The 26910-nt window shown below is 37.2% G+C and overlaps 1 protein-coding gene across 1 annotated transcript; it reads left to right on the top strand.

Moving 5' to 3' along the window:
- Positions 1-15226: 15226 nt before the first annotated feature.
- Positions 15227-25014, top strand: LOC306847841 (opsin-5-like; the record flags this gene model as incomplete). Its single annotated transcript, XM_079382026.1, has 6 exons — positions 15227-15314; positions 17116-17278; positions 18771-18898; positions 20499-20637; positions 23085-23280; positions 24517-25014. 6 exons carry the CDS (start codon positions 15227-15229, stop codon positions 25012-25014), a joined length of 1212 nt encoding a protein of 403 aa, XP_079238152.1.
- Between the last annotated feature and the right edge of the window lie 1896 nt (positions 25015-26910).

Genomic DNA, 26910 nt, shown 5'->3' with positions numbered 1-26910 from the left:
AGAAGAAGCCCTGTTCGGCCTGTCGACTTCGAGTCTGTTGTATCCCTGCAACTTAACTATACTGTGGGAAGTGTTCGCTCCTTTCAATGCATGTGGAACTGTATACTTTGTCTGAAGCATTCATTCTGTCTGTCTCAGTAGAAGCCTTGTGCAGCCTGTCGACTTCGAGTCTGCTGTATCCTTGTGGCCCACCTGTGCTGGGAGAAGTGACTGTCCCCTTGTCACGAACGTAAGGCTGGCACGCTCTGTCTGAAATATCCACTCTGTCTGTGTCAGAAGAAGCCCTGTTCGGCCCGTCTACTTCGAGTCTGCTGTATTCCTGCAACTCACCTGCATTGTGAGAAGTGTTCGTTCCTGTCAGCGCATGTGAACTGTATACTTGTCTGCAGCATCCATTCTGTCTGTCTCAGTAGGAGCCCCGTGCAGCCTGTCGACTTCGAGTCTGCTGCATCCTTATAGTCACCTGTGTTGGGAGAAGGGGCTGTCCCTCTGTCACGAACGTGAGGCTGGCACACTCTGTCTGGAATATCCACTCTGTCGGTGTCAGAAGAATCCCCGTTCAGCAGTCGACGTGGAGTCCGTTACCACTTGTAACCCCCTTGCACTGGAGAAGTGCCCGCTCCCGCTGCGAGCAAGCGTGGGAACAGTGTGCCGTGTTGGAGCCGCCATTCAGTGTGCCCCCTTCCTAGTTACTCATCGGCTTGCCGTGTACCTGCTGAAGGCCCTGCTCTGGTGCTGCAAAGAAAGTAGAAGAGCCCGATCACACCTTACCCGAGGAAGACTCCCCTAGTCATCCCACCATAAGATTGTGTACCTGCCGTATACGTACCTGACTGATATCCACCTGCCCCAAATTCCGTATCTGTGAAAGAAGGAAGGAAGGTTGGAATTATCTACTTACCCAAGAAAGACTCCCCTAGCCACCCTACCATAAGACCGTGTACCTGCCGTATACGTACCTGACTGATATCCACCTGCCCCAAATTCCGTATCTGTGAAAGAAGGAAGGAAGGTTGGAATTATCTACTTACCCAAGAAAGACTCCCCTAGCCACCCTACCATAAGACCGTGTACCTGCCGTATACGTACCTGACTGATATCCACCTGCCCCAAATTTCGCACTTGTGAAAGAAGGAAGGAAGGTTGGAATTACCTCCTTACCAGGGCAGACTTATCGGACCGCTCACTTGCCAACTGCATCCCCACCTGTGAAAGACCTACTTGACCATCCACTTGTTCGCCGGCCATCTGCTGCAGGGTCTGCACTGAGGAAGAGGGCGGGGGAGTCTCCAGTCGCAGCACCGTTCACCCTCGATCTTTGAGGGCAACAAGGAAGAAGATTTTAGATTAGGATTTCCAATTTGCTTTTACTTCAAAATAAAACTTGTTAAATTTATTCTCTGTCTCTGACTCTTCCCTCTGATACGCTCCTCGAGGTGGTCCTGGTTCAGGGGTGGGTGCAGTCTAGCTTGGCCCACTCGACCTGTGACATTTTCTATGCACAATTTGATTTGACGAAAGTCACGAGACCGATTACTATCTCTCTATCAATCACATTAATAGATAAAAATGAAATTAAAATAAGCATGTAGCGACCACAAATGGAGGAAAATAGTGGAGTAAAAGTACCGATACATCACTTAAAATGTACTCAAGTAAAAGTACACAATTATTAAACTACTCAAAAAAGTACAATTACTGATAAAAACTACTTAATTACTGTAATGTGAGTATTTGTAATTCGTTACTTCACACCCCTGTCAATCAGTCAGCGTGGATGAAAACTATTAGCTCTAAGATTCGTATTTCGATCAGTTGGTTTCCTAAAGATGGAAGTATGTAGCTCACCATTGGCCTCCTTAGTTATTTTCAGATCAAGAAAATTGATTTCAGACACTGAATATTCAAGGCTCAATTTCAAATGTCTATTTATGCCATTAATATACTGGTGAGACCTATGTAATTCTAATTCTGAACCAGACCAAATAATTAGGACATCATCAATATATATTCCCCACATAACGATATTATCCAAAAAAGAATTATGAGTCAAATATATACACATATACACTGAACAAAATTATAAACGCAACACTTGTTTTTGCCCCCATTTTCATGAGATGAACTCAAAGATCTAAGACTTTTTCTATGTACACAAAAGGCCTATTTCTCTCAAATATTGTTCACAAATCTGTCTAAATCTGTGTTAGTGAGCACTTCTCCTTTGCCGAGATAATCCATCCACCTCACAGGTGTGGCTTATTAAGATGCTGATTAGACGATGTGCAGTTTTACTGTATTGGGGGGTCAGGGGATGTCCGAAAACCAGTCAGTATCTGGTGTGACCACCATTTGCCTCACGCAGTGCAACACATCTCCTTCACATAGAGTTGATCAGGTTGTTGATTGTGGCCTGTGGAATGTTGGTCCACTCCTCTTCAATGGCTGTGCGAAGTTGCTGGATATTGGCAGGAACTGGAACACGCTGCCGTATACGCCGATCCAGAGCATCCCAAACATGCTCAATGGGTGACATGTCCGTTGTGTATGCTGGCCATCCAAGAACTGGGATGCGTTCAGCTTCCAGGAATTGTGCACAGATCCTTGCAACATGGTGCCGTGCATTATCATGCTGCAACATGAGGTGATGGTCGTGGATGAATGGCACAACAATGGGCCTTGGGATCTCATCTCTGTGCATTCAGAATGCCATCAATAAAATGCACCTGTGTTCGCTGTCCATAACATACGCCTGCCCATACCATAACCCCACCGCCACCATGGGCCACTCGATCCACAACGTTGACATCAGCAAACCGCTCACCCACACGACACCATACACGCTGTCTGCCATCTGCCCTGTACAGTGAAAACCGGGATTCATACATGAAGAGAACACCTCTCCAAAGTGCCAGACGCCATCAAATGAGAGCATTTGCCCACTCAAGTCGGTTCATAGTTAACGTACTAAGTACTAAGAAGCTAGTCTTGGCCACACCCACATATTAACCAGTTGTCTATGATGATTCATTAATTAACACCCGTATAGGAATACCTGTTTGAGCAATTGATGTGTGTCCTGTGAAGAAGTCTGTTTTTTTCCAAAAAGCATAGATCTACTTTTAACCATTTTGTAATGATTTAAGCCCAGTACATTAAAGGCTTTTTATCTTACCACTTGAGTGCCTTGGAAGTATTTTGTCTATATAATAAAAATTTTTACCTCCACCACATCCAATGAGCACCAGTGGCTTTATAAAGACACCCGTGTAGCGCTTCTGTTTTTTGTAAAAAATAAATGCAATTGGTTGAAATTTTGAGAGTTTTTTGAACCACTTAAGTAATGGTTGCTTATACAGTGGTTATGAAATTACATACTGTTTAAGTCATCATAATTCAAATTCAAGTAATCATAATTGACTTGTCTTTGGAATATGGTAAAGTACAACCGCTGAATGTAGTGACAAGCATTTATGATAAACTAAAATATACTTTAATGTCATTTCTATTGAAACTTTTATGTCATGTATTTAAATATATTTGTAATCACACATTTGTAATTTGATACTGAATAACACACTACAGTTAAGTACTTTACTTGTGGTTTAGTATGTTAGTCAACACATTAAAATATTTGTACTTGTAGCATGACAACAAAATTGTTAAAATGTAACAATTTAAAATGTATTTTAAAGTAAAACCGTTAATTTGACACGATTACAAACTGCACTTTTTAAAAGTGTACTTAATTGTGTTAAGAAACATTGTCATTAAATTCTCTTTAAATATTGTGGCATTTTATATCAGTAAAATTCAGTGGAGATTCTGGGCCCCTTGCACAGAATTTGCTACGATGCCCCATTGAAATCATGTTCAGTTTGTTTTCCCCGGTTACAAAGCCCTTGGTAAAATTATATATTTGCAAATACAGTTCAAGTACATTCAGTGCAATTAAAGGATTAGTTCACTTCCAGAATAAAAAAATTACTGTAAAAATTTTACTTTATTTTTTTTTTTTTATTACTGTAATAATTTACTCACCCCCATCTCATCCAAGCTGTTCATGCCTTTCTTTCTTCAGTCGAAAAGAAATTAAGGATTTTGAGGAAAACATTCCAGGATTTTTCTCCATATAGTGGACTACAACAAGGACCAATGGGCTGAAGGTCCAAACTGCAGTTTCAATGCAGCTTCAAAGAGCTCCACATACACCTAGCTGAGGAATAAGGGTATTATCTAGCGAAATGATCGGTCATTTTCTAAAATGCATGTGGTTAAAAAGTATATAAATTTGTATTTTTTCTTAGAAAATGACCAATTGTTTTGCTAGATCCTTATTCCTCAGCTGGGATCGCGTAGAGCACTTTGAAGCTGCTTTGAAACTGCAATTTGGACCTTCAGCCCGTTGGTTCGTATGGAAAAATAAATCTGGAATATTTTCTTCAAAAACCTTAATTTAATTTCAATTGACGAAAGAAAGACATGAACATCTTGGGTGACATGGGGGTGAGTAAATGATCAGGATTTTTTTATTCTGGAAGTGCACTTAGGTTTATAAAGAGCAGTCTTGCTAAGTATTGTATGCTGTATCTCTAAAGCAGCTGGTCAGAATGCCTCAGATTTTATTCTTACAGTATATATCAAGGGCTCAAAGTTTGGCAGGTTAACGTGGTCCAGTCAGCCCTAGCTGGCTGATGTCGTAACTGTACCATCTGGCTGCGAAATACAGTGCTATGCATAAGTTTAGGCACCCATGCTAAAGTTGACTAAAAAGAGGAATAAAAAAACATCTTTTGGAAATTGAACTTAATGCCTTAATTAAAACAATTCGGAAAAATCCAACCTTTAAGGACACCAATTTTCTTTGTGAATGAATAATGTATCGTAAATAAATAAATGTTCTTCCTTAAAATACAGGGTGCATAAGTCTGGACACCCCTATGTTAAATTCCCATAGAGGCAGGCAGATTTTTATTTTTATTTTTAAAGTTCCCTTGGCTTTTGGAATTAAAATAGCCCCACATCATCACATAGCCTTCACCATACCTAGAGGTTGGCATGGACTACTTTCCATAAGATCATCTCTCAATGCAAATCAAACCAGCTATTAGTCTAACTGAAATAAAACCATGCCAATCTCTAGGTATGGTGAAGGCTATGTGATGATGTGGGGCTATTTTAATTCCAAAAGCCAAGGGAACTTTATCAGGATGCATAGTATCCTGGATCCATGAAGTAACTGTCCTTTAAAAATAAAAATCTGCCTGCCTCTATGGGAATTTAACATAGGGGTGTCCAGACTTATGCACCCTGTATTTTAAGGAAGAACATTTATTTATTTACGATACATTATTCATTCACAAAGAAAATTGGTGTCCTTAAAGGTTGGATTTTTCCTAATTTTTTTAATTAAGGCATTAAGTTCAATTTCCAAAAGATGATTTTTTATTCCTCTTTTTAGTCAACTTTAGTATGGGTGCCTAAACTTATGGATAGCACTGTATATCATTCTCTATTGACTGCCACTGAAAAGTAGAAGCTCCTGCAGTCATGCAACTACAGCTCCTACAGTATGTACTTGAATAGTGAAAGATGGAACTGTTTGTCAGTCTCACATTTGAATAACATAGGTCAAAGCAGCAATAAAATCTGACAAAAATGTTTAAAAGCCTTGAGTATCAGTAGAACTGGAAGACAAATCCATTAGGTGATCTGTGCTGGCAGTGAGCGGTCAGAATCACTCGCCCGGTGTGTTTACAGACTGACACAGTTCCCTAATTACAAGTTTACTGCCAGCAGCACCTGTCTAGACATCTGCACTGCTGCTCTCCCCTTCACCGCCTCCCAAACCACAGCATCACTGACTAGACTCATTTAGCTGTAACTCTATATCTTCTATTCTGTCTATCCTTTCATAAATCTTTTCATAGATATATCTGACACTGCTGCTTTTAACAATTCTATAGGTTTCAAGAAGTTGTGATCGAATTGAAAACAGTTTTTATACAGCTTTATGAAAAATGCTGCAGGATATTGATTTGATCTATGACTCTTTCCCAAACTGGTTGTTTTTTTTGACAGCTCCTGAGCCCTGAGTTGGGTTTAATTAATAGGGTTTGCTTATGTAAGCCTTATTTTTATTGCTCATGTTTAGAGTTTTTGGTGTGCTGGAGCTTTTGTAAGTGATGATTTTTGCATGGAAGGTGGTGAAGAATCCCAGAAACTTGATGAAGGAATCCTAGAGACTTGGGAGTGGGCCATTAAACATCCACCTAGACACTTCCCAAAACCATGTTGAAACATATAGCAACATGCTAAAAATTGCATAACATACTGCATTGTGATGGCAAGTTTTGTAAGAAAATATGAATTTTCAGTTAAGTAATTATTAACCCTGTAAAGCCTGCAATGTAAGTCAGAATGGAACCTTTAACAAAAACAACAGTAAATGTTTGCATATGTGTTTTTGTTGAGTATCATATCAAGTTTTCATGGCTCATATAGTTTGATATAGTAAGAATAAGGAGCTCAGTAGTGTTGAGTAGGAAACACCTGGGTTTTATTCAGAGGTTCGAATTATGAGCAAAAGCGTGCAATTTGATGCAGATGTTGATATTTATTTCCAGGACATGATTTGAAATTCTGATTGTAATGTAAATCAATAAGACCTTTATAACAGTAGCAGACTACTTTCTTAAAGTAATATAAATAAAAATTGTCACTCTGTATCTCCTAATACCATGTCCTTAATAATAATATTGCATAGTAATAATACTATGCACATTGCATACAATACAATGATGATTGAGACATGAACAAATAAATGCTCCTCAAAGCCTGATGATCATATTTGACACTCATGATTAAATTTTTTTTTTTTTTAAATTATGCTAAAATGTTTTTTACTTCATACATTATAAATTATGAATCAGGTGACAGAAGGCATGCAGTAGATCCTGTATTTCAGCAAAGTTTTTTGAAAACTTGAAAATGTCGATCATTTAGATGCCTTAGAAATTTACATATCGAATATGATAAAGTAGGCCAGTTTGGCTAAAATGTTATCCTGAAACATAACATATAACATAAAATAATTTGTAAGTAATCTATACCCAGCTCTGCAAACCATGATGCTGAAACTTGCTTAAATGATGCTTAAAAAAGATATTTAGTCTGATATCATAACATGTAAATTAAAACCTCTCCAGTGACAAGAAAAGAACATGGACAATTGCACAGGTCCAGCACAGTGGCCATAGCTTTCCACTTGAATAAGCCATCGCATGACCAACCCAGCATGAATATCCCGCTGAACCAGCCTGCTGATTGGCCAGCGGTCTGTGAGAGATCAGATACGCTGCAGAGAACATGTGTCGCAAACCCACTGCATACTGCTGCAGTTACACAAGACTTCTCATGAAGATTATATTCTAGCACAATTTGAGCAAAAATAAATAAGTCACAATGACCAAAAAAATAAAAATAAATAAACTGCCTGTACTTAAAGAAACAAACTGCCGCAGTGATTACAACAGCAGTGGGACCTCTGAAATTTGAGAATGAAATGTTCTGGACTCTAACGTAATGATTTCCATGTCACGCATCAGCAATTCTTCCCAAAGGGCGCAGATGCTAAACATCCACCATAATACATGACACTTCACATTCCCAAGCTCAGATCAGAACAAACACTCTACCAGCCAGTAATAAGACGGTTGAGTATAGCCTTCCTGATGTTATCACAACTATTAACATTTTGTCCTTCTGATGCCTTGGCCAGCGGATTAGTGAAGGACAGGCCAAGTAGCACCCTTGGGCGGAAATCAAGCCAGACTGTACCCGCTTTGACACACTCCGGACACACATAAAAGAGCACTAATCGGATGAGAGCTGAATGTCAAGTTGAGCTTTTGGAGAGTCTGTTCATGTCCCACATTTTCATGACCACCATCGATCTAATGATGTACAAGTGGCTGCAAGGCTATAGTCCGCATTTGTACCTAAAATGAATAACATTATCTGTTTTTTAGAGGGACATTATTTCATTATTAAAGCATTCGGGGAAAGAAAATAACCTGTGTACATTCCCATTAACAAATGTGATAAAGATACACTGTAAAAAGTTTTGGGTTTCCTTACAGAGCTATATCTACCTGATTTAACCTGAAAAAAAGTAGGTTTGTTATAAATGATATGTAGGCTGATTCAGCAATATTAAAACCATGCAATAAATTATTATAGAAGTTTTGATTTGCTTTTCATTTTAATGTTTCTTTTTTAAGTTTGTCATGCTGAATATGAAAATATCATTAACATGCTCTAAAAGAATATGTTGACAGCTTATATGAGCTAATCTGTTATAACTCATGCATACAAATTAGACAGTACATGAATAGTACTGAACTAACAACATTTTAACATAAACTTTCCAAAAGTGAGTCGTCTGAATCTTCAGAAGTGAACGTTGGATGATTTTGCCACAATGTTCTGGAATGTTCTAGAAAGCACTAGAATATTACAGAATGTTCGAGAATGTTACAGAAACCTCTATAATATTCCTATTCTCGCAAAGCTGGAATTTACAAAGTAAATAAAACACATGGAAAATAGTAAAAAACATATCTAAACCAATATTAAATACTGTACTAAACCAATGTTTCATAATTAATAATAGAAGTTCTAAAATGTACCTGACCCACACATATACCAAAATATTGATGCTACATGACAATAAATAGTAGCTACAATAATAATTAGCACCACAGAATTACAGAAGAACCATAAAATAATTAAGTGAAACAAATTTGTTTGACATTGTGTAATATATTTGACTAATAAAACAAGTTAACTTAGATGTTATGATTTTGGTTGCAGAGTAGTAAAAGAAAGACAGACCAGCAACTCTATAATACTATATTATTGAACTATATAATTTCCATACTTTGTGTTATTTCATGGTTGGTTGATTAATTTATCAGCTTCACAGTCTATTGCATGGCAGCTTCAACAAACAATGCAATATATATATATATATATTTTTTTTTTTTATAAAATAAAACTTTGAAAAATACACTTAATTTGGTATATATAACATATTGTTCAAATGTACTTGTGATACAAATTGTTAGTTTTACAAAATAAGTTCTGAAATTATGAGGTTAAAATCTTAACCAATTTTGACTGCTGTTTTGTTTAACAGACAGGATAGTGGTACAATATTGACATTTTAGTGGTATTTCAATAAATGCCCATGAGACTATGGAACCCCTAAAGGGAACTTTGCAAAAAAAAAATACACAGACTTTCTCGTGCTCACAAGAAAAAGTTCCCGTGTGTACGCGTTACAATGTCCGGTTTATGTAAACTAAAACTTTTCCCTTTGTGTGTATTTCTTTTGTGCGTCACTTCAATTTTACTGTAAAGAAATCAAGAGTATGGATGATGATGGATGATGTCCCAGGCAAAAGTCAACTGACACAATGCTAAAATGTTGATGATGGCTCGCAGAGCTGAGTGGTTTCTAGTGCATTGCTTTGGAGTTCCTCGGGTGTTGTTTGGGTTGGCCTCAAGTCAAAAGAGCCCACCAACAAATCTCTATAATATTTTGGTCTCTCCTTGTAAATCTACAGGATTCTTACGTCCATTTTATTACCCGTCATAAATCAGATCACTTAGAAACATAGCACACTTCTACTCAACAAGCTGCATGATTTGAGGCATCATTCATTCCAGCGGCAAAACAGTCTGGGACGAGTTATGTGCCGAAGATTAATACTCAGGGTTAGGGGTTTGTTTAAATCCCCAGTCCTATGAGAAATAATAATAGCGATGCTTGCCTTAGCATCTGTTTTTATGTCTCCGCCCATGATAACTCAGTCAGACACAGCAGAAAGATATATGCTCTTAACATCTCTCTCCAGCTCTAGCATGTCATTAGAGCTAATAACTCTCCTGACAGCTCATATAAACGGATTATACGACTATATTAATCACTGCAACATAGGAATGGACCAAAAGGACTAAAAACATGACAAATGTTATAAACACTCAAAGCACAGTTACACAGTAACAGCAACGCTGTGGCCCATTAGTAGGTGTGAAATCATTATCTTAAAGGTAGAGATCACCTAAAATGTAAATTCTGTCTGTCAAGGTTTCTATTTAACAATTATTGCAGTGTAGCAATATAGACATTACAGATACATCTGTATCTCGCCAATACTCTCATTATAACAAACTGTAGATGCAATATAAATAAGAGATTCGTTGTGCAGTGTAGAGCTTCACTGATGAACTTTTTTGAGATTGCGATAAATTGAGATGAGTGACAGCTTTTCAGTGAAGGGAAGGGAAGCTCTCTTTGCGTGCTTTCTAGGCTATACTCTATTCAGAATTTGAATAAATTCACTCAGTAGGTATGTTTCTATCCAAAGATGCGAATTTAACTTATGTGCAAAACTGGACATAAGCTCTTTCATAAAGCTCTTTCTGAATATCACGTAAAACAATATTCCAATAAAGCAGCGTTATATTGCGAGTAAAGTTTCCATCCAACGAGTCAGACTCAGAGAGAACAAAATTGTCACATCCTGATAAACTGGCACTAAATATCACTTATAAAAGTAGGAGAAGCCACTGAATATAAAAATCATATATGATAAATGGCTTTCTCCTCATTGCGAGCAGATGAAACACAATGAATGCTGTCATTACTTTCAGAGGTGGATGCTTGCTGTTTGGGAATGCAGTTGTGTAAGATTATTATACAGAAATACTTTGATGGCAGACTTTGCTCAGGCATTTCAAAACGACCAAAACAGCATTTAAGATGCCGTGCAACGAGATCGGTCCGCTGATTAGTCAAGTTATCCCGTCCCATCATGCAAAGTCATGTCACTTTTTTTGATGTGCATGGTGGAACTTACAACACTCAATAAAGTAAGAGTGGAGAGTTATATTCAAGACATTTTAAGAATGAGGAAATTACTTTCATGGATTAAAAGCCAACATTTAAATATATCATTGTGATTATCAAAGATGAGTTTTAAAGTAATAAATTTAGTGACTTTAAGTGAATAAAGACTATATAGCTACATAATAAAGGCTGTCTGGCCTTATATATACATACATATATATATATATATATACAGTATCACATTGATGCAAGTACATGATTGGACTACAGATGTTGAAATGTTCAGTAGTTAATGATGTGTATGCTAATTACATAATTATTCAAATGCTAAACACCAACAGATGTTTATTTCATACGTTTGCATTTTTCTCTGTTAGGTCCATGTCAAATAATAAGCAAAACAAAATAGAAAAGTAGAAAAGTTTTCTCATTTCTAAATCAAACTCGTCAAACTTTAACTCATTTCTGAATAGTATGAATGTCTAGTTGTTTCTAAGCCATCTGTGCAGTCTCAAGCCAGGGCTCATCTGTTTCTTCAGTTTATTAGGGTAGTACTCATTACATTCTATTCAGGTCTTGAGCAGGAAACTGGTTTTGGCTTTATGACAGCTTTTTGATGGAATTACTCTTTCAGGATTTGAATACAGGTGGAGAGACGTGCTCGGCGTGAGCTGGTAATGAGTCTTCTCTCTGCCACAGAGCATGCAGGAGCTCTGCTTATTTTGTCATTTCATTACATAAAGCAAACAACAGTGTGATGGTTATTCTTCCTTGAAAGACCATACATGGAGCCTCACTGTACAAAAATAACTACATTTATCTAGCATACATGGTTTTTTAAACCAAGGCTCATTGGAAATATGTGAATTAGGGATCATCGATAAATTACTGCCATGTTGTGATTTAATATGTAATCATGTAATCCACAAAAAGTAACAGTAATCTGATTATGAGCATTTAAAAATGTAATATTCTCTAATTACAAGTACTCTATTTTTGGAATCTGATTATATAATCTAGACTACACATAATCAGATTCTCCCCATCGCTGTCCATATGTATGGCTTTTTTGACATGGTAAACTTGCTCGGTGGCTCACCTGGTATACAGCATTGCTCTTTTACAGGTAAGAGTCCGGTGAAACTCGAGTTACAACGCTCCTCAAAAGAACTAAAAGCCTCGTACAAGCCAGCTAAAATTACATAGTTGCTTCAGCAAATGTTTGTGAAACCCTTAATCAGACAGAGATGTTTGAACACTAGCTTCATAAGGAACAATGTGTTGGTTTGTTAAGGGTTTGCTAGCCCCCAGCACGCATTTCAGCATGAATAAATGATCCATTTATCATTTTGGGATTATTGTATGAATGTATGCCCTTTTTTGTTGTCACTTATGTAATATTAGACGCTCATCTTTTTTACTAATGTGCTTGTATATAAACTATTACACAAATCCAATATCTTTGCTTTACCAGAGGCAAAGATTGCAGAATTTACGTCATATTGACAATATTTACGACTGAAATTATGACAAATTAAATTATTATGTTTGCCAATAAACAATTTGCTTAAGAGGAAATCTTTAGTTTCTCTGATGAATTTATTGCAGTGTAAAAGATGATGTTGTTAACCTATTAATACACTTATCTGACTTTGTTCTGCACTGTTGACATTACCCATAGCCATTCTTTATGATGTGCAATTGTTCTTTAACACATTTCTGATATGTTTAATAAATGTGTTATTTGAGCTCATATGAAGAGGCCCAGTTTGACATGTGCCAGAAAATTTATATTGATTTAACATTATGGGGATTCGAGTAGAATTTATCAAAACTCATCCTGAATGTAATATTTATTATAAATTCTGTTGATGAGGATATATGAATCAAAGTCAGATTATTATGTAACAGAAATGATTTCATTATATCAAAAATGAGGAAACATTTTGCGTTAGTAAAAATGCTACACTTTATTCAGTAAACTTGAACTGAAGTCTGATTAACTTAACTTAAGTTAGATATTTATTCATTAAGATATTTCAGACATGCATAAATAATTGTCATTTGGAGTGAATTAAATGTAGTTAGACAATTAATTAGCTATTTATTTAGTAAAGTCAACTAATCACATACAGTGCGGCTGAACAAGACATACATTCAAAAATGCAAGTTGACAAAAGTAGTGTTACAAAGAATAATTATGACAATTATTCAAAAAATGTATATGCATCTTGATACTTTTCTTAACAATTTCCTCTGTGCATGAATATTTTTTTTTTACTTTAGCTGGCATTGAATTATGGCTCTTGCTATCTTTTAATAAGAACATTCCATGAAATATTAGAATATTCTAAAAAGAGCATTTGTCCTCAGTTCACATAAAACATGTACTTTTAAGTCAAATTGCATGTACCCTTTCTGCAGTCAACCATTAAATAAAATAAAACACAACCAAACAAATAAACAGAAAACTGATGTCTGGCTGCATGCAGTTATTTCAGAGTGAATGGAGAACAGACTGCCAACATCAACTGAAACAGTGCTGGACAGAGTGTGTTTTTGCTGGATTTGGCTGTCAGCACGTAAGTGGTGCCCTTCTTTGTTTAGCACTATGAACACATAAACCACCCATATGTGCATGCGACAGCACATTCAAAATTTAGCTTTTTATTCATTTAAATGTGGTAATTAACAGAATGTTTTAACAAAAATTGTAGCATTCTGTAATATTTCTAGGTCACTAATCAAATCAAGAATCCCGTATTATAAAATGATTTTCATTATATGAATCTTTCATGCTGATTGTTATTTGCATCTGTATAAAGGCGACTCATTATCCTGACAGAGATGCAAGCTGTGTCCCTACACCTCAGGCACAGGCTGAAGCATCACTCTTCCATTTCATAACAGCTGAGTTGACATCTATCAGCCTCCAGGAAGTAGGCCGTTTGCACTGTTTGGTCATTGACTCCTCCGGCTCTGTATAGATAGTAAGAGGCTTTGCCTTTGAATGGATATCAGTGGACGAACATCTTTATTCTGAATAAGCTATTCACGCACACATACACATGGCCTGTACGAGTGTTTATATGTGTGTGTTTTCAGGAGGATTTAAGGACAGGAAACAAAGAAAGTGTTTGTGAGCTTCTAGTGGGAAAAAAGGGTTATCTTTTGAGAGGGAAAAGGCGGCACTCTGGACACTTGATTCTGATTGGACAATTGTGGTATTCTGTGGTCAAATATTTGGTTTAATAACCATTAAACTGTATTAGCTATCTCCCCAGGCAAACTATTTCCTACATAGCTGTTTTTAGTTTCATGCTTTTTCCATATTTGACTGTTTAACTATGGGTTCTTATGTCTCAAGGGTTGATTTTTATAAGAACCAACAAATTAAATAAAAATACAACTTTTTTTTTTCTTTTTGTTACTTGAAAGCCACACGGACTGTCATACGATATTTATTTATTATCCATATCCTCATCATTTATTCTTTATACTTTCAAATGTACTAGTTTTTGCAAGGCAGTTCTTCTCAAATTAGGGTTATCAAATGAAATTATTATTTCTTGCCCAAGTTGTAAAATCTGTGGATCCATGAAGCACAAGAATGAGAGGATGGTGATTGTAACTGTCAAGCTCCATAAAGCACATAAAAGTACAATACAAATGGTGCATATGATTGGTGTGTGTTATTTCAAGTATTCTGAATGCTTTATGAGAAAAACAGACTGTACTTTAAGACATTTTCGCTCAAAATCTCAACCTCCCTTGTTGAAATCTGGCACTCATGGCAGGACATTGGTTTGCTTATGTAAGCATATGCAGAGTAAATAAAGAAATGACATGCAGACTTCATTGGTTATTTCAATTATCATAAACGCGGTACAGTCAGTGCTGGGTAGTAACTGATACACAAGTAATCTAAATGTAATCTAAAAGTAGTAGTAGTAACAAGATTACCTAAAATGTGAAACTGAACTTATCTGCCCATATCTTCAAAGAAATCCATTTTCATTCCCTTTCCCTCCTTTACATGTTCCATAAAACAATTGGACTGGACATTTTATGTGTTGGCATTAGCTGCGAGTGGGAATCTGGCTCTTTTCACAGAGAGATGAGCTGCTAATCTCAATTGTAATGGACTCACCAAAAAGCTCATTGAACCACAAAGTCCCCTGTTTCAGCCCTGAAAACCCTCAGCTCGCTCATGAATGCTTAATACTCGTTCTTGTTTTACCACAGCTTTAGCCTCATCCTTTCCCTACTGTTCATCTAAACTTCTTGTCTTGTCTTTTCTTTTTTCTGCAGATGGGAAATACCACGGAAACTTCCCATTTTGTTTCCAAAATCCCAAAGGAGCACGATGTCTTCATGGGTTCTTTATACATAACCTTCGGTGAGTCGTTTCACTCACAACTGATTATTTATGGACTTTTTACCTTTTATTTATAGAACAGTCGAGAGAGACAGTAAATTTGAGGGAAAGAGAGGAGACATGGGATGAGGATTTATTCATGTTGATATCATATGCTTTATCATGCTTTTTTATAAATACCATGAATTATTATTGACATTTTACAGCCTCAACTAACTTTGCCTTGTCATAAAAATCTCTCATTACCTAATATTTTAGGAGACTTGACCTTGATACACAACCATGAGGGCCTATAGGGGTCCTCTCTGCATGTTGGTTGGACCACATGATTTTGTTGGTTGCACAATATGACAAATATTATTTTGTACTATATACTTTCCCCCATGAATCATTAAAGATGACATCAAAAGACAAAGTTGTCTTTTCAAGAATTTCATCTTTTAATAAATATTTTTTTCTCCCTGTGTCTCCCTGACACTTTATTGACAGAATTTATGACCATCTTGACTTTATCAAAATTAATTTTAATTCAGAAATTAAAAACTTTTTGATCCTAGCAGAGATGTATCAAAGTCATTGTATTTACATTATGAATTGCATTTTCAATGTTTGGATAAATTAATGGATAGGACAAAATTTCACCGACCCAGATACCAAAACATACTTCATGTTAAAATAAGAACACTAAATTTTGAAAGTATGATTAATGCTCAGTCTTTATTGTTGTCACTAAACTGCTAATTCATAGAATGGTTAGCTGTGATTTGCACTTGATAATGACTTTGAACCTCATGGTATTTGCAGAGGTTTAATCACTTTACATAATTGCCTGGAAAATGCCAAGTTCTTTCATGAAACTACAGGCTGATGGGTTCTTAATGTAACTGATGATCTTCACAGCATTAAATGACTTGGCACAAGCTGATTGGTTCATGTTGCACATGCCTTGTTTGCACTGAGCATTTTGCAGCGTGCTTTCAACCCTCAACCCTCCCCAGCTCCACCTGTATAGCTCTGCTACAGGTTATTTTTATATGCTATTTGTGCGGTAGCAGTATGTCTTAAATACTCACAGCACCGTATCCCTGAATGCACTGACAGTAGCAAGTTCCTGTACTTGCTTGCAGCACCAGCAGCAATAACTTACAGCATTGGCAATTCAGCAGCACCAGTGTAGCAGATCAAGTATGACCAATTCCATTAACGTTCATTTACATTACCATGCTAAAATCTTCTGAGAGTTGTCATGATATAAATTTTGCTAAATAAACATGACAAAACTTATCACAAGGATGTGAGGTTATGCACTTACTGAACTGAAAATCCAAATCATAAATCTAAAACCACCATTAAACCAACATGTAATTTCTGAGGGAACCCATAACAAAGTAGCCTCGATGGCTGGTCTACAAATTGATGCCACAACTAAATATTTGTGTTGCATTCCACTTCGTTAAATCTTAGTTTTAAGTTTATGATTGGCACACAATCATGTAACACTTATGTTTATGCATTTGGTAAGTGTTTTTTTTTCCAAAATTTGATGTTTGAGATACAGCTATATTGTGAACATTAAAGTCTAAAGGTATGTTAGATCCAAACTTCAGAGGTCATTGGCAAACGGAGCAAGAGGACATATGACAGTTTAACGGGTGACTTCCAATCGTAAAGTGCCAGAATAAATCATAGCAGTTTCAGGTATTGCCAAGCTGTCAGAGCAATAACAAAACAGTAAAATATGTGTTGCAGGGTGTTAGAACAAAGAAAAACACAGTGCTTGTGGTAGTGACTATTCACCAAATGCATTTCTTTCTCTTTTTAGGTATTCTGTCACTCTTGGGAAATGGCATCCTGCTCCTTGTTGCGTATCGTAAGAGATCATCTCTCAAGCCGGCAGAATTCTTCATCATAAATTTATCTATTAGTGACCTTGGGATGACAGTTACTCTCTTTCCCTTGGCGATTCCATCCGCCTTTGCTCACAAGTAGGCAGACGCCACAAGAAGTCCATGTCCATGTGCTATGCTCACCCCCGTATCAGAGACAAAGTCTAAAGCGGCTCTAATGTGTCATTTCATTGACACAGGACCAAAGCTGCAGCAGAACTGCCTAACACTGTGCCACAACGTGACAAATGTTATACAGCTGGATATTGCAGTTGAATAGGAACACCTACTAGCAACCAACAGTACAGCATTTTATGACATTTTATCATGTTGCAGATGGTTGAGACACAGTGTTAGACTTTGCTGTTTTCATCATCAGAATACGTCTTGTTTTATGTGCTATTACCAGAATCAACAACTTATGGAAGCATTTTTTTTTATCTTAAGGGTTAAAATAAAACTCATAATTCTGAGACTTTTTTTTTTTTTTAAAGGGTGCCATTGTGTTATATTAATTTCAAGAAAGCGTCGCAATTAAAAGATATAAAGTTGCAATATTTACAAAAAAGTCACAGTTGTGAGATATAAAAATCACAATCACAAGAAATGTGAGATCATGTATATTGTGAGATATAAAGCCATAATTATGTGAAATAATGTTGCAATTAAAATGGCAGTTGTTAGATATACAGTCACAATTGCAAGAAATAAAATCACATTATGAGATGAGAAAAACAAAGGAGTTGTGAGATACAAAATATCATATCTAGAAATAAAGTTGCAAGCATGAGAAATAAATTAGCTATTGTGAAATATAGTCATAAAATCTCATTATGAGATAAAAAAAAATCACAATCACAAGAAATAAAATGGTCAAATTAAAATGATTAATTAAAGATTTAAAATCATACTGTGAGCTAAAAATCACATTTCAAAGAAATAAAACGTTGCAATTATAAGAAATAAAGTAGCAATTGTGAAATATGCAGTTCAAATTGTATGACAAAGACGCATGGTGAGATAAAAAAAATCACAATCACAAGAAATAAGATGGTAATTGAGATGTAAAATTATATTGAGCGATATAAAATCATATTTACAAGAAATACAGCTGCAAATATAAGAGAAAAACGTAGCAATTCTCAGGTATACAGTCACAACTGTAAGGTAAAATCATATTGTGAGATAAAAAAATTCAAATTACAAGAAATGTATAGAGCTTATGAGACAGAACATTTTAAAACTGAGTAATTAGCAGAAATAATTTATTTTTAAAATTGTGATATAAAGTCACATTCTGAGAATAAAAAATGCAAACATAAATAAAATTATAATAATAACAAGTTTTAATGAATTCAATTATTAAATTAAATTATTAAAATTATTCTGTTATTACCTTTTTTAACCTTCCATAACAATGTGAATGTGATGCCACACATCAAATCTCTGTGGCAATGTTTTTTTGTTTTGTTTTTTCAGCCATGTCAGACAGGCTTCTGTGCCATATTTGTAATGTAAAGATGGTTTTATTGAAAACTCAAAAAATGACTGTCCATTGCTTTCTTTACTTGCCTCTCTCTCATTGTCTCAGGTGGCTGTTTGGAGAGCTGACATGTTTATGCTATGCTGTATGTGGCGTCCTCTTTGGTTTATCCAGCCTGACAAATCTCACTGCCCTGTCATCCGTCTGCTGCCTCAAAGTCTGCTTCCCAAACTATGGTATTCTTCCTCAACACCTTTCACACCACAATACATTTATCTTCCTCCCTGGCCCTCCTCCATTTCTTAATTAAAAATTGGATGCAGCTGCATGAATCCATTCTGTCCTGCCGCGATGCACCCCAAAGGGAAATTCATTACCTTATGACTTTCAGTGTGATTATTGGATATTCTACCTTTTATCAGGCTCTAGATGCCCAATGTTCATTTGGCTTTTGGTCAGTACTCCCACGTCTGGACAGGAGCGGTTGGCCTCATTAGAGTTCATTAGTTTAGTCAGTTTCAGCATTTGACTGACTGTTGAAAAGATGACGGCGTGTGTGGGAGAGAGGAGCAGTTTAACAGCATGTGGGTGAGCTTGAGAACAGAGATTAAGATGGCAAGGAGGACAGCAGGTGAACAGAAGGATTCTGTAGGTGGAAGAGAAGCAAACATATTTGGGATGCAGTTGAAGCCTTATTTTAGAGGGCATGTTGCCAGATAGGTTGTGAGTCTTTAGCTCTGCACCTAATAGATATCATAATTATAGAGTAATATAGTATATTATAGTTTGTTGTGGAAGCACTGTTGCTGGCCTTTTTTAAATTCATCATCTCAATGGTAGTTGCTCAGCTGACGCACATATAAGAATGCAGCCTGTGTTCTGCCATCTATGCTTAACAGAGGATTTCATAAATAAAAACAGTATTTTAACATTCCTTACATTTTACATTCTGGACACAGTGTCATAGACAGTTGGGTCCATCCAATCAAACGGGTCCATGTAGGGTCAAGGTTTGTAATGTCCTCTCAAATGCATGAAGATTTGTGTATACTGCATGTGTATGGTAAGTCACTTGTAGAATATAGGCCTAAGCTAGCAAGCTAGAAATATGTTAGGCTAGTAAGCTGAAACTTAAAAAAAGAGAGAAATTTGGAATTTTGCAATCTATATATCTCCTAAAGAATTGAATTGGCTTATTGATTATTACAGAAATTTTTTGTTCATCATGAAAATCTTCACAAATGAACACAACTTTTATGAATTTTGAAGCCTAAATACAATGACTTTATCCATGAATAAAGTAAAATAAAATCCACACATAAACACATTTTTGCTGAATGTTTGAGTTAGAACAGTTTACAAGATGCAATAATAAACACAATGTTATAAACACAACGGGGCTGTGAAAATGGCCTAACATTAATGGAACAAGTGCTAAAATGCGAGCTCGCATATAGGTTTTGGCCTAAAAAAATGTCACCCCTAAAGCACATAGTGTTCATGACTTCAATGTTCTATGGTCTCTAAAAAAAACAGAAAAAAAGAATGTATTCATGTACTTCTGACAAATTACAAGAATAAGGATGACTGATGTTTGATCGATAACTCATCTTACCACAGTCTAGCTTTCTTGGTATAGAATCTTTCCCTCGCAAGCACATGTGGGAAATGAATGGACTGGGCCAACAGGAAGTATTGTGCTTCTAAAAGAAAAAGTTTTGCTTTCAAAATGTATTTTAATTTTTTTATATATGTAATATTCTCCAACACAGTATAAATCATTTAATAGTGATCAATACTTTGTGAATGCTTCTGTGATTTTGCGTTCTTTAATAGGTAACAAGTTCTCCTACTCTCATGCCTGTCTGATGATAGTGGGGGTGTGGTGCTATGCCATGGTGTTTGCTGTGGGTCCCTTGGCAAATTGGGGTCACTATGGCCCTGAACCCTACGGGACAGCATGCTGCATAGACTGGTAAGTGCCTGGGAGGATGTTAATGGGAGCACTGAAAGATTCTCAGAAAAACAGACAAAGAAAGCCAAAGAGCCTAAAGGTGATATGTGTAATTTATATGCTATTCGTGGCACCGCAGCTCGCTGCCACAATACTAGGGTTGTCTGTGTGATTGTCTGGGCATTGTAGTTGCCCAGGTGTTCTAAGTGCTTTTTTTGTTTTTGTTTGTGTGTGTGTGTGTGTGTGTGTGTGTGTGTGTGTGTGTGTGTGTGTGTGTGTGTGTGTTTGCAACTTATTTATAGTTGCAAAATGAACTGGGATAGGAAAAAAGTATTTTCTCATCCAAAAATTACACACTTCTTAAAGTAACCGAATGCACTCAATGTTCTGTTGAGATCACATGGAGCACTCTCTAACAAAATTACTCTTTTTATGGTTTTATTTTTAGAAATAGTTGCCTTTGTTTATAGGATAGTAGAATTTTCTGTCTCCGTCAGCTAGCCCAGTGACACCTTCAAGCTGGACATTTGAACAAGGCCAACAGACATAGCCATCTACTTCAACTACTCTGCTAAATATTCATGCAGTGTTGTATAGTGCCAGAGGTTTTGTGTTTCCCACCATGGAATATGCTCTTGATTTAGGGTTTGAGCCTTTTTATAAGGAAAGGATTCGTCAACCCCTGGGTTATAGGCCAAGCCTTCTTTTGCTTTCACACCTACCATTCCCAGAACAGGTTTAGGCACACTTTAACTGCACCTTCTCAAAGATTAGACCACCCCAAATGGGACTTGAACCCACAATCCCTGACTTGTCTCAGTGCCTTATCCATTAGGCCACTGTGGCTGGGGCTCATGTGCCCCCAATACTTCTTGGTCTTGGTCAGGTGGTTCAGTGGCATTTGAATTGTATTTATAACACAAACATAGTGATCTAGATCAATGTCTGCTTCAACAGCTCCTCAGAACATTCATGCAGCATTTATATAGTTTCAGGACTAAGAGTATTTTCATGACTGGACTGTGGAATAGCCACAGGAATGAGGCCTAAAATATGGAGGTGGTTTAAGTCAGCGGGTTTTTGGTTAGATAGGGAGAAATCTAAAACATTCTGAGAAATTGATTCCAAGGACTGAAGTTGAGAAACGCTAAACTAGATTAATGTCTACTTAAACCGCTTCTCAAAACACTGGTACAGTGTTCCAGTAGTCCCAGGACTAAGAGGCTTTGTGTTTTACACCTGGACAATGGAACTGCACTGGACTGTAGCAGACATGTTTCCATCCATCGACCTCTCTCCCACTGTGATATTCTGCTCACTCAGAAATCCAATAGCCAGGTATTTTGAAAACAACTTAACTTTAGGCCTAAATTAAAAGGATAGTTAACCCATAATGGAAATTCTGACATTAATTACTCACCCTCATGTCATTCCAAACCCGTAAGACCTTCGTTCATCTTTGGAAAACAAATTAAGATATTTTTGATGAAATCCAAGAACTTTCTGACCCTCCATAGACAGCAACGGACCTGCATGTTCAAGGCCTAGAAACATAGTAAGGACATCGTTAAATCCATGTGGCATCAGTGGTTCAATCTCAATTTTAAGAAGCTACGAGATTACTTTTTGTGTGCAAAGAAAACTAAAATAATGACTTTATTCAACAATTTCTTCTCTTCCGTGTCAGTCTTTGACACACATTCATGACAGTACCATGATGCATGTGTCTGCATTCTTCTGCTTGCAAACAAGCTGCAGCACATACGTCAAAATGCCAGCTCCTGCTCTACAACACGCATGCGTCGTTGTACTCTTGTGAACGCACAGCGGACACTGACTCGGAAGAAAGAATTGTTGAATAAAATCAGTATTTTGTTTTTCTTTGCGCACAAATAGTATTCTTGTAGCTTCATAAAATTAAGGTTGAACCACTGATGTCACATTGATCATTTTAACAATGTCCTGTATGGTCAGAAAGCTCTCAGATTTTATCAAAAATATCTTAATTTGTGTTCCTAAGATGAACATAGGTCTTATGGGGTTGGGAACAGCACAAGGGTGAGTAATTAATGCCAGAATTTTCGGGTGAATTATCCCTTTAAGTGCTGCAGTACTTTTTATAGTTTTGGCTAGACAATGACCAATTTGGTCACGAAGATGGGTCTTGAACCCACAGTCCCTGGCTTGGAAGGCCAGTACTTTATCCATTAGGCTACGGGGATTGTGGCTCATGTAACCCCAATAATTCTCAGTCTCACTCAGGTAGCCCAGTGACACCAACAATCTGAGCATATGAACAAGGGCATATCAGGGTCACCATAATTAAAAAAAAAAAAAAAGATTTGGAGGATTTTGACAATGGTCAGACATTCAGTGATTTCAGCCCAAGAAAATAAGCAAAGGCCCTAGAGACTCCAGAGGTGCCTCTGATTATCATCACCATTGATATGTCCTGTCCTCTCTTTCAGGTATGCACCAGGCCAGGATGCTCTGTCCATGTCTTACATTATCTGTCTCTTCCTCTTCTGCTATGCCCTGCCTCTTACCATCATCCTCCTCTCCTACATACTGATCCTTATCACTGTGCGAGGGTCACGGCAGGCAGTGCAGCAACATGTGTCGCCACAGACCAAGACAACAAATGCCCATATCCTTATTGTGAAGGTAAGGTGCAAAGCATTATTGCTTAAAGGTGACCTGTTATGCCCCTTTTTACAAGATGTAAAATAAGTAGTCTCGTGTAGCCAAACCTTCAGACTGATGGCTGAAAGTCTGGGATCCATGGCAGCTTTCCTTGGCCAAGACCCGCCCATGAGGCCATCACGTTTTGGGACATGGAAATGTCACCACAATAACAGACCGGTGTGCAAAACTCTCGGACGTATTTTAAATATTCTATGCCACTGACTTTAAATATTTCACATACCTTTGAAAATCCAGTGTTTAGTTGATCCTGATAAGCGCTCGTAAAAACTGTTGTAAACACGACAGCTTTCTTCTTTCATGAGGGGGTTTGGCGTCACGGCCTCTTTGTTTCCAGGAAACTTTATTAGCCCCACTTGTGATTATGAGCTCGACAAATTCAAGCGCTCTACTTCACATTGCTTTCATATGCAATTTTTAACTACCATATTCCTTTTTACGATCATTCTGGTAGCATGTGAAGGCAGCACCAGTGAAAACAGGCAGAGACAATGATAGCTTTAGCAATTAGCCTTACAGGATGCCAAGGCACTTTCAGAAAGGCATTTTGGAAAACAAACACATGATACTTACTGTCTGGAGCTGACATTCGCACATGAAGTGTTGGTATTGATCCCTAAACATACAGGGGACTTTACCAATTTTTTCCAAGATATATGAACCACAGTGAACCACATGAAATTTAACCACAGTGTCCTCAGTGGCTCAGATGGAGGTAGTAGGCTCCAATGTCCGTTTGGTTGCATCCCAAAACACAACACTTAATGCCTCTTTTGCGCTGACATCGTATATCTCCAGCAGCTAACATTACAGCAAGAAAACATTAATGGCGTACTGCTGCTTCTCACTCAGGGATGTGTCTACGCTAATAGGGCAGAGAGCATCACAAACGAACGGGACTTTTTCCCTACGGTGACATGTACATAGGTAGAAATCTGGAACTGCTCATTGGGAGAGACTGTTTATGATTTATTTGTATAAAAAAAAAAATGAGTGGGTGGATTTTTAACATTATAGGCTGATTGTTTTCACACACTGTGGCCACACAACTGCGTTCAAACAACTTATAAATGTGATCTTTGCATAATAGGTCCCCTTTAAGGGACTGGGTGCAATGACATGAAGAATGACTCATTTATTTATTTTCTCCAGAAAGTGTGGAAATGTTCTCATGAGTTATTTCTGATTATTTCATAGCTCTCAGTTGCGGTGTGCATCGGTTTCCTGACCGCCTGGAGCCCTTATGCTGTTGTGGCAATGTGGGCTGCATTTGTGGAAGCCAGTAAAGTTCCCCCTATTGCCTTTGCATTAGCAGCTATCTTTGCCAAATCCTCCACCATCTACAACCCTGTGGTGTACCTGGTATTCAAGCCCAACTTTCGAAAATCTCTGACCAGGGACACCGCTCAGATTCGAAAACGAATATGTTCCAGCCCGTGCAAAGGAAGCCCTGTGCCTGGTGAGAAGGATCTTCAACGGCAAACATCTCTACACTGCAACAAGGATGCTAGCAATTCCTCTCGACTCTCCAATGGCCTGGCGGATAGCCATGGGGCTTGTCTTCATTGCACAGAGGCAGACCCTCATTGTCAACAGACCCCACCTCAAAGGACTGCCTGTGTGCTGATCGGTACATCCTACAGCGAGGTGACTGTGAGTCAGCTGCCGGAGAAGATGCAAGCTGACCTTCTGTGAAGGCCCTGTAGGCTCTCCTCATGCCAGCACGAGGACAAATGTGAAGAGTAGATGGATGGGCGGCCTCAAAATGAAACTTCTGGCCACTAGAGATAAGCTTGATGTGTCAGAGACAAACTGTGGTCACTTCTGATACTGATGTCACGTATTAGGAGCTGCAAAACAATTGACCCTGCACTAAGTCCCGCCTTAAAAAGGTTACTGACCAGTCCTACCATAGCAGCTGTCCGCAGTTGTTTCAGACTAGCTTGTGCTATTTTACTAAAAATCTATTCACAGTAATTTGTGATTCATTCAACTGTGAAAAATAGCAAAAGATGAGTTATATGAGGTAAGCAGCAGCAAAACTTTTGGGGGTTTTCTTAACTTCAGTAGTTCATTGTACCTAGTAGTTTTTGAGGTAGAGTGGTTGTACACTATTAAGTTAAATCAAGCTTCCTAAGCAAAAACATCTGACACAACATTTGTTGACAGTTGATTATAAGACAGTATATTATTATTATATCACTTAAACCGTGACTCTTTCTTACAATCAAAGTCTTACATTCATATCTTCCTCCGTATAAACAAAAACATATGGACAGAATACCCAAATGTATGTCACAATACAGAAAAAAAGATCTGTCATTACAAAAAAAAAGTTTCTACAACTGTCTAGCCCTGAAAGTTAATAAACCTGTTAAAAAAGTTAAAAGTTAAGAGTTAAAAAAAATTGTTCCGCTGTTGATAATATATATAAATTCAAAGAAATGGGTAAACCTAACCAAAATGAACACCTATCACACTAATGGTGACTTAAAAATGTAAAACAAAAACACAAATATATCGTCAACATTTAATTCTAAATTACAATTAATGTACACATTTTTGTAATTCCCGTGTTTTGATCAAATAAGGGATTATGGGTATTCCTCCAACCACAATGCTTCTTTAGTAATGCAGGCATACTCAGTAATGCAGCTATGTGAGGGTCAAATTGTTTAACCTTTATAGCTTTACATAAGCAAACTCTAACAATTCACAACTTCACTTTTCACTTTAAAATTGTGTGTATAATAACCTAAAGGAAAATATTCAATACATTCCATAGAATATATGAAAACAATAATACTCAAATCAAGTCAAGCTGTGACTGGCAAGCTCATTACTGGCAATTATAAGCTGGGTAGAATGAGTGATCAAACTTGACATTATAATTTAGCACTATTTAAAATTTCCTAAAAGTAAATATTTACTTTTTATATTAATGTCAGCGTTTTATATTAGATAGTTTAGATTGTATCTAACAAATTGGAAATTTTGAAAACATCTGGATTTGTTTTAAAGTGTTCCAACAGAACGTTCGGGTAGGCTTGTCTGAGCCAAGGAGTCAGTGTCGGGCTGGGGTGCGTTTCCCAAAAACGACTATGGTCGCAAGTTCCGTCGTTACCAATAGAGTTCAATGGAACTAACCACCATAGTTAGCTAACGATGCTTTTGGGAACCGCAGCCCAGGTCGCTTAACATGATCAGGTTAGCGCCTGCTGGTAGATTGTGTAACTACACCATCTGGGCATTGTAGTGGTTACTACAAGTTATCCACTATCCCATAAATCCATCAGACTGGTCAGCTGACAAAATTTCAGATTCTTTAATTGTTTTAAGTGTCAAGGTGAAATTCCTTATCTGGTGCCCCAAAATAAAAGAAGAAAGGAGGAGTCATCTGACACGCTCACTCTTATATCTGACCAAAACTCAATTCTTAAAATGAAAATGTTGTCATCATTTACTCACCTTCGTGTCGTATGAGTTTCTTTCTTAAGTTGAATATAAAAGAAGATAGATTGAAGAATGCTGGTAATCAAACAGTACTTCTTTCCCGAAATCAGTGGGGACCAACAACTGTTTGGTTCTTCA

The sequence above is a fragment of the Barbus barbus genome (genome assembly GCF_936440315.1).
Source record: "Barbus barbus genome assembly, chromosome: 28".
Taxonomy (NCBI): domain Eukaryota; kingdom Metazoa; phylum Chordata; class Actinopteri; order Cypriniformes; family Cyprinidae; genus Barbus; species Barbus barbus.
This window is presented reverse-complemented; position numbering and strand designations above follow the sequence as displayed.